This window comes from Argentina silus (assembly GCF_951799395.1).
Source record: "Argentina silus genome assembly, chromosome: 8".
In the NCBI taxonomy this organism is placed as follows: Eukaryota; Metazoa; Chordata; class Actinopteri; order Argentiniformes; family Argentinidae; genus Argentina; species Argentina silus.
The window spans coordinates 16973603-16981542 of record NC_139662.1 but is presented as its reverse complement, the minus strand read 5'-3'; the positions used below and the strand labels follow the sequence as shown (position 1 = coordinate 16981542).

General features: G+C 40.3%; 1 protein-coding gene across 1 annotated transcript; it reads right to left on the bottom strand.

The window, feature by feature from the left end:
- Window positions 1-4785: 4785 nt before the first annotated feature.
- Window positions 4786-6367, bottom strand: tcf15 (transcription factor 15). The gene is made up of 2 exons (XM_083674534.1): window positions 5818-6367; window positions 4786-4924 (listed from the first exon to the last, which is right to left on the bottom strand). Exons 1-2 carry the CDS (start codon window positions 6310-6312, stop codon window positions 4859-4861), a joined length of 561 nt encoding a protein of 186 aa, XP_083530660.1. The 5' UTR covers window positions 6313-6367; the 3' UTR covers window positions 4786-4858.
- Window positions 6368-7940: the final 1573 nt, after the last annotated feature.

Below are 7940 nucleotides of genomic sequence, written 5' to 3'. Positions count from 1 at the left end.
GTTGTATTAAAAACTATTATAAAAAACTATTATTTTCAACCATGAGATGGTCTGAGGTTGACCGTCAACATTCAGTTTCAACACATGGACAACCTTTTCACAATGTTGATTTTATTTTTTTTCTGACATGAAAACGGTCACATTCAACCCATCTGCAATCATATAGCAACAATGTCAATCCATCATTGCAAGAGCTACAGAGCTCCAGCATTGGCATTATGATGTTAAAAAAAACAACACTGTTGCTAAACAATACTGTTGCACAATAAATGCCCATGGGGAAGTTAGACATGTTCCATCTCGGAAAAACCTCTGGAAAAAAAGACAAAAGTGACTGGTTTGCTTTTCGACTATCCTCTTTCACAAACAATAGAACACACACACAGGCCATTTTTCATTGTAGGTGTCAGAGTGAGAGGAGGTGGAAGTGCTCTTCTAGCTTCATTACACCTCTGCTGAAAGTCTTCCTGCAGGAAACCGTTTTGGGCAATAGGGAGACGCTAGCTTCAGAGAGAGAGAAAAAAAACACACAAAAATAAGGTATGTAAAAACAATGTTCCCCAAGGTGGATGCCGGTATGACATATTAAACACATCCACAGTGGCTTTTATTCTGCTTCCTTTGCTTTTCTCCTCTTCCTCCATCAATCTCTCCCTGTCATCTTGGAAAAACCTCCTGAATTTGTTGTTTGAAAACACACTTTTTTTTCATTTACTCACTGACTCAGGCATTACCACAGGGAGCAGTACATCTGGGTCCCAACGCCGGATGATGTCAAAACTGGCGCTGACCCAAAGCCTGCCGCACAGAGAGTACCTCTGAGAGGTCGGCTGTGCGTGTTTTTCCTTCCTGTGCCTCGGTGACATCTTCCTGCCTGGGGGAGCCTCTGGGAGCCATTTGGAGGAGGCCTGGACTCGGAGCATGAGGGGCTGAGCACAGCAATTCTAATTAGGCTGCGCCTGACAGGGCAGGTGGGTGGGGGGTGGAGGGAGGAGAGTGAGGAGGTTGTGGGACCGGGGGGGGGAGGGGGCATGGACCCCCAGCCTGTTTCGTTTACTGTCTGGAAATGAACTTTCCATATAGCCTACCCCTATCACCAGGGAGCCTTCCTCTGCCATTCAGGAGGACTCAGTCTGTGCTCTGATTCAAAGTGATCCCAGGCAGGAGACAGTGTGAGCACTAAGCTTGTGTGTCTGTGTGTCAGCTCTACTTTCTGCCTGCTAGACCGATCACAAATGTGGCCATTGGAAGGGGAGAGAAGGAAAGCCACAGAGATGGTCATACTGTAGCTAAGCAACTCACAGACACAGTAAAGCACAAGTCTTGACTCACTATGAAATATTTAAAATGGATGGATTCCATAGTTCAGGCCTACCTACTACTATGGATATTTGTTATATACAGAAAATAGCTGTGCACCGACGCTCCCCATCCAACATGACAGAGCTTGAGAGGATCTGCAGAGAAGAATGGGAGAAACTCCCCAAAAAGCTTGTAGTGTCATACCCAAGAAGACTTGAGGCTGTAATCGCTGCCAAAGGTGCTTCAACAAAGTACTGAGTAAAGGGTCTGAATACTTATGTAAATGTGATATGTAATTACCAGTTTTTTATTTTTAATAAATTAGCAAACATTTCTAAAAACCAGTTTTCACTTTGTCATTATGGGGTATTGTGTGTAGATTGATGAGGAAAAAAATTAATTGATTCCATTTTAGAATAAGGCTGTAACATAACAAAATGTGGAAAAAGTGAAGGGGTCTGAATACTTTCCGAATGCACTGTATAACAAATGTTTCCTAATTGGCATGATTCTTTCTTCACGTCACCACTAACAGCTGATGTGTGGTGAGCTTTCTGGTGCATAGCTGCCGTATAGAAAGTCTACATAGGCCTAATGTAGAAACCATAGAACTTACATTACTCAGAGCCATACAACAAATCTGATCACAAATTGCAAAAAGTAGCAGAAAAAATAGCAGAAATATAGCCAAAATCTTAAACCTACCAAAATCTAGACGGTTTAGATCAATTGTCAGGTGTGTTCTGTCACACCATTTCTGCAGTCATAAGTGAGCTCTCAATGTCTAGTATTGATTCTAGGCTTTGTGTTTGCTATTGGTCTGCTATTGGTGTCTGTGAATGTGAGGACCAAAGAGACATCAATGGAAGTCAGGGAAGCTTAAACATACCATAATCAACAGTTTGGAACATCATTAAAAGGAAAAAAGCACTGGTGAGCTCAGAAATAGCAAATAGCCTGGTAGGCCAAGGAAGATTTTGACAGAAGATGACCGAAGAATGCTCACCATTATTAAGAAAAACCCCAAAAGAACTGTCCCACAGATCAGGAACACTCCCAAGGAGGTCGGCCTGAATGTGTCAGAGACTACCATCTGCAGAGGACTTCAACAGCACAACTACAGAGACTACACTGCAAGATGCAACCACTAATTATCCACAAAAACAGGATGGCCAGGTTGTGGTTTGCTAAAAATAACGTTCTGACAGATGAGACAAAGATTAACATGTACCAAAGTGATGGCAAGAGTAAGAAAATACATACTGTACCACCTCATCTGTGAAATATCGTGGAGGGGGTGTTATGGCTTGGGCATGTATGGCTTCCACTGCTGATGGTAGCAACAGGATGAATTCTGAAGTGTACAGAACATGTCAGCCCAAGTACAAGCAAATGCCTCCAAACTTATAGGACTGCGTCTCATCATACAGCAGGACAATAACTGAAAACCTACTGCCATACTGTAGCAACTAGGGAGTTTTTCAGGGCCAAAAAATGGAAAGTTGTTGACTGGCCAAGTCAATTTCCAGATTTAAATCCTATTGAACATGCATTTAATTTGCTGAAGAGGAGACCTTGAGTTAGATCTCCTCAAAACAAACAACAACTGAAGATGGCTGCAGTACAGGCCTGGCAGAGCATCACCAGAGAAGATACCCAGCGTCTGGTTCAATGGGTCGCAGACTTCAATGCAAAGGATGGTCAGTCAAATACTAGACATGAATGCTTAATTAGGACATTTGATAAATCTGTCCCATCACTTTTGGGTACCCTGAAATAGGAGGACTATACATAAAAAGTGTTGTAATGTTTTGAATGGTGAAACCAATATGTACACAAATACCATCAAATACAATTTCTACTTTAACCTCATCGTAATTGTTTGACTTAAAATCCAAACTTTTGGGCATTCTTTCCTTAACTATTTGATTTCTGAATATGTTTTATTCAACCAAATTGTGAAATGTCTTCCTGACAGAAAAGCTTCAGACTGAGAATCACAGGAAATATATTTTCTTCAATAATGCTTTCATGTGCTATTCTCTGGGATCAATTGCATCTTTGATGTACAGTATGTTTATTTGTATCTGAAATAAAGTCAATCAATCAATCAAACTTGTCATGCCAACTCACGAAACAAGTTTATGCAAACAAGAATATTGCATAATTTCCCTGATATCAAGGAAAGGATTCCTTCCACCTTTCCATATAAAAAACAATATTTTATCAGCATGGCTGAAATAGGACTTTGGGCTGGATGTCAACAGGGTCTCATTTCACTTCTTTAGCCACTTTCCCTCTGCTCCACTCCACCAGGACCTCCAACTTCTCACCCTCCTTCCTCCTCCGCTGGGCCCACACCAGTGATTTATACTGTTGACATCCCAACAGCTGTGCTGGGGGCTCGGAGCAGAGTGCGGGCTACTATTTGCCGTGACTAATCGATACCAGACTTCAAAAACGGCAACCGTGAGATTTGCAAAAGCACACCAGTCAATGACACAAGAAACCCACTCTTCGCCATGGAATCAGACTTAAAACAAGTTTGATTCTAAGAGACATTTCAAGGGTACATTTCAATAACGTATAAGGATCAGTGCATCAAAACACATACTTACTTATAAGGGTACTTAGAAAGAGAAAACACTAGCCTACAGTATCTAACATCTCTGAATCATTACTTGTGGGTCACAGTTGTTTTTTTTCATTGATGTAGACTGTCCCCGTGTCTGAGGTACAGTAGGCTGCTCACAAAAAATAATAATGGCAGGCCTTGTTGATGACGATGGCTCCAAGAGAGACCCATGTTGTTGAGGATATTTAAAATCATCAAGATACATCTTATAACACACACAGGTGATAGGTATTTACACCCCCAAAAAGGGTTAGATTTTTTGATTAAATGAAATGATTCATACTAGGCAATGTCCCTTTCTCATGACACCATTATGTCAGAGGCTAGCACAAGTAAATCCTTAGCAACAGAGAAAGGGGAAAAAAAACATAGAAATCTGCAAATCTTTTAGTCCGCCAATCTTGGTCTCCACATGTTCCTGTTTTTCACATTTGTGCCCCGGGCCAGACAAGGAATCAAATTGAATAGATGCTGTCTGTCATATAACGAGTGTCTTTTAATCTATATTTGGTCACTATAAAATAAATCACATCAACATGAGACATACAGTATTTGACGTAAAACAGATATTCTAAAGAAGAGGCAAACGCCACTACTCACGTACTGTTCAAGAAAATTACCCACAAGTCGGGGAAATGTCATTTCAATAAAAAATATAGATTTTATTTCAATATGGAATACAAGTACTGTGTTGACACAAATATAGAAAAAAAATCTAATAATTATTTTAAATGCACTGCATTTTTGAAAGGCGTCTCATGGGCCTTGTGTTGTCCTGCACCTTTCTTTGGCGATTTCTCAAGTATAAATAGTCTCTCGATCCATCCTCTTCTCCAGCATGTGTGTGGTTGTTTTAGGCCTGCTTTGAATGTTCCCTGAGTTGTAAATGAGGAGTTGTGGCTGCTGTTATTAAAGTCTTCTTTAATAACGGCTCATTCTCAGTGAACTAACGCCTCGCATTTTTAGACAGTCTTTGCCATCCTTTATCTGAAAAAAAGAAAGCCGATATTAGGGACAACGGATGAGACAAAAACGTCTTCATTCAAACGATATCACAGACAAGAAAGCATGCAACAACACGTCAAATGCTGAGCCTAGTGGTGTTAATGGTAATGATGGTGGTGGTGGTGGTGGTGGTAGTGCAGATGATGATGATAATGATGATGATGATGATGATGATGATGATGATAGTAATATATGATTGAATGTGACTTGCATGTTCGTAAAAGGTTTAAATCGTTGACAATGCATATAGGCCCATTCAAACTCTTTGAAATGCTAAACCTACATGTTCGTATTTTCCATAGGCTTGTTATATATTATTATTTCTATATTATGTTTAGTATTATTAGTAATCGCCCACTAAAATGAGTCAATTTTCTTCAATCATTATTGAAGCCTTTAATAAGGGTGGCAAAACAATAACCAAGCTGTCGGCGTTAACACATCTTGCCAAAGAATCCAATATTGCAATAACTTATAAGCTGTCAAGATAAGATGTAATTATCTGACTGTATAATGCGTTGGCCTATAAAAGTGCACTGCTAATGCGGCGTGGGATACATAAGAGGCTAAAAAGCATCGGCAAATCAAAACATCGACAGTAAAACATAGTCATGCGTAAAAGTTGGGGTTACGCGCAGATTTCAAGGCAGAATAGAGCAATCCAAATGTAAAATTAAAATGTCTCCACTGTGACTTGGAATTATCAAGATAGTTGTTCTAAATGACAACGAAAATACCGTATCATCCTTCATGCGATTGACGTTTTTGTCCATAAAACAAGAGGTCCAACTATAGGCCTACTGATTTTGCGCGCTAACCATAACTATGTTTTCGTTCATTTTGATTATTACGTTGAAGTAAAAACATAAAAGTACCCCTTTTCTTTGGTTGCTCAAACAGAAGGTACAGATGGTGCGCGGCTGCTTTCCACTCTGCTTCCCACTCTCTCCTTGCGCGTACACCGCGGCAAGACAGGGTTGTCCATCCCCATTGCCATCTTCGACCAGCAGCACGTTGGCTAGATGAGAAATGTAGCTGGATGCCAGGCGAAGGGTCTCTATCTTGGAGAGTTTTCTGTCCACTGGGTCCGTGGGTATTAGAGTCCGAAGCGCAGTAAAGGCAGAGTTGACGCTTTGGGTTCGGTCTCGCTCCCTGGCATTCGCTGCGTTCCTCGGCTTCACAATAACAACACCATTACTACCCGATTTTCGGGACAGCCTTCGGCGTTTGTCAGAGGATGGGCAGCACCTATAGCTTTGATCCGAGCTGCCGTCGCTCTCGCTGCGGTTCTCCTCATCCTCGGACATCATACTTAGGTCCGGGTAGATCAGATGAGTCGCCATCGGCCGCAACATGGCAAAAGTCATCATTGAAATGGTCTGGGTATCTAAACGATGACCCAAGATAAAATGAAAAAAAGAAACACCAAAAGAAACCTCTATGCATGCATCTCGAGTACCTAACGCAGACTACATGTATACTAGTTCCCAAAAACGTTTTGGGAATGTTTACTTCTCATAAGTCATGTCTGTTCATGGAGTGAGGATCTCTTGTCTGTTAACCAAATGTTCAAAAAGTAGGTGCGCTGGCCTACAGAGCTCTTATATCTTGATGATGGGAGGAGGTGCTTCAATGGACATGCAATGTTCAACCTCCAATCGAGGTGTAGCCTGTTACCACAAAACGAATCTCCTAATCTTTCTCCTAATCTCTATAACATTCAATAACGTGACTCCTGAGACATGTAATAATTATAAACAAATAATAATGAACAAATATTATTATTATTATTATTATTAATAATAATAATAATAATAATAATAATAATAATGGTGACTTTCATCCCATTATCTTATATTTTATTATTGTTGTTGTTGTTATCATTATTAGGTCTATAACTAGTACTATGTTTGTAATTGTTATTGCTATAATTATCATCATTATTATTATCATAAACTTTGTTGAAGTGACTATTTACATGAATGGCTACTGTATGTTATTGCGGCTGTTGTACAATATTAGGCCTATCTGTGCTCATATCCCATGCATGCATAGTAGGCTACATTAACGGTTTGCGGTAGGCTACTGCGTGTTTGTCTGACACGTTTATGGTCCTGTTACCCACTGAGGTTTGTTTTCTCTCAGTAGCACAAACACAGTGGATGGCGCGCAATCCGTTTTCACAAAGTAACGCTGCCGAAGAGCATCAAACCACATCCGTAGAGTCATTATAAATTCGGAAAATCTTCTATGAATATTGGTGCATCCTTATACATCGCGTAAATATAGCCATATAAATGGGATACATGTTGCACATATCAAGGCACTATAAATGTTGCTTCAGTAATTATAGACAGTTCAGTGTCTGCTATTACGTGAAGCATAATTCAGTCCCTTTTTGGCATTGGGTCCATAGGGGAACCCTTCCAGATAATGATTGTGCACATGTAATTTGATGGTACTGTATGTGTAATAATAGGATTACACTTTCCAACGTCTTTCCAAATAGAAACCCATCAAATATAATTGCATACTGTATGTCACTATACAGAGAGATACAGCAGGGTTGTTTATAATAATCCATCATTAAATCATTCTGAATAAACACTGTATTCCTCTACATAGATCAATGGAAACACATAAGTAGATAGATATGCCCATGTGTCTGATTTGTGAAAAGCTTCATAATATTCTAACATTGCTGACACAAAAAGCTGTGGAGGGAATGCAGTGTGTTGTAAGCAGCGCCAGGGGAAAAAACATTTTCCCAGGGGAAAATCACATTTTGCATGCTTCTTTTGGTAAATAACTATCCATTTCAGTTTGGACATCAGCCTATCTACAAGGAGCATCTTCCCTCAGTAGCTAAACTGTCCCACCCCATGCTGAGTAGGTTTGCTTGGGCAGTGGGAGAAAGTTAAGTGTTGAATAAATAAACGTTGAGCAGATGTCCTGGGGTGATCCAGGGACACCCGTGCGCTTACTGGGTCTGGTTTTG

Excerpts from the sequence above, each read along its gene's own strand:
- tcf15 (XM_083674534.1), bottom strand. The coding sequence starts at position 6,312 with ATGATGACTTTTGCCATGTTGCGGCCGATGGCGACTCATCTGATCTAC. Across the intron at positions 4,925-5,817 it reads TGAGCAACCAAAGAAAAGGG|ATAAAGGATGGCAAAGACTG; the intron begins GTACTTTTATGT and ends TCTTTTTTTCAG.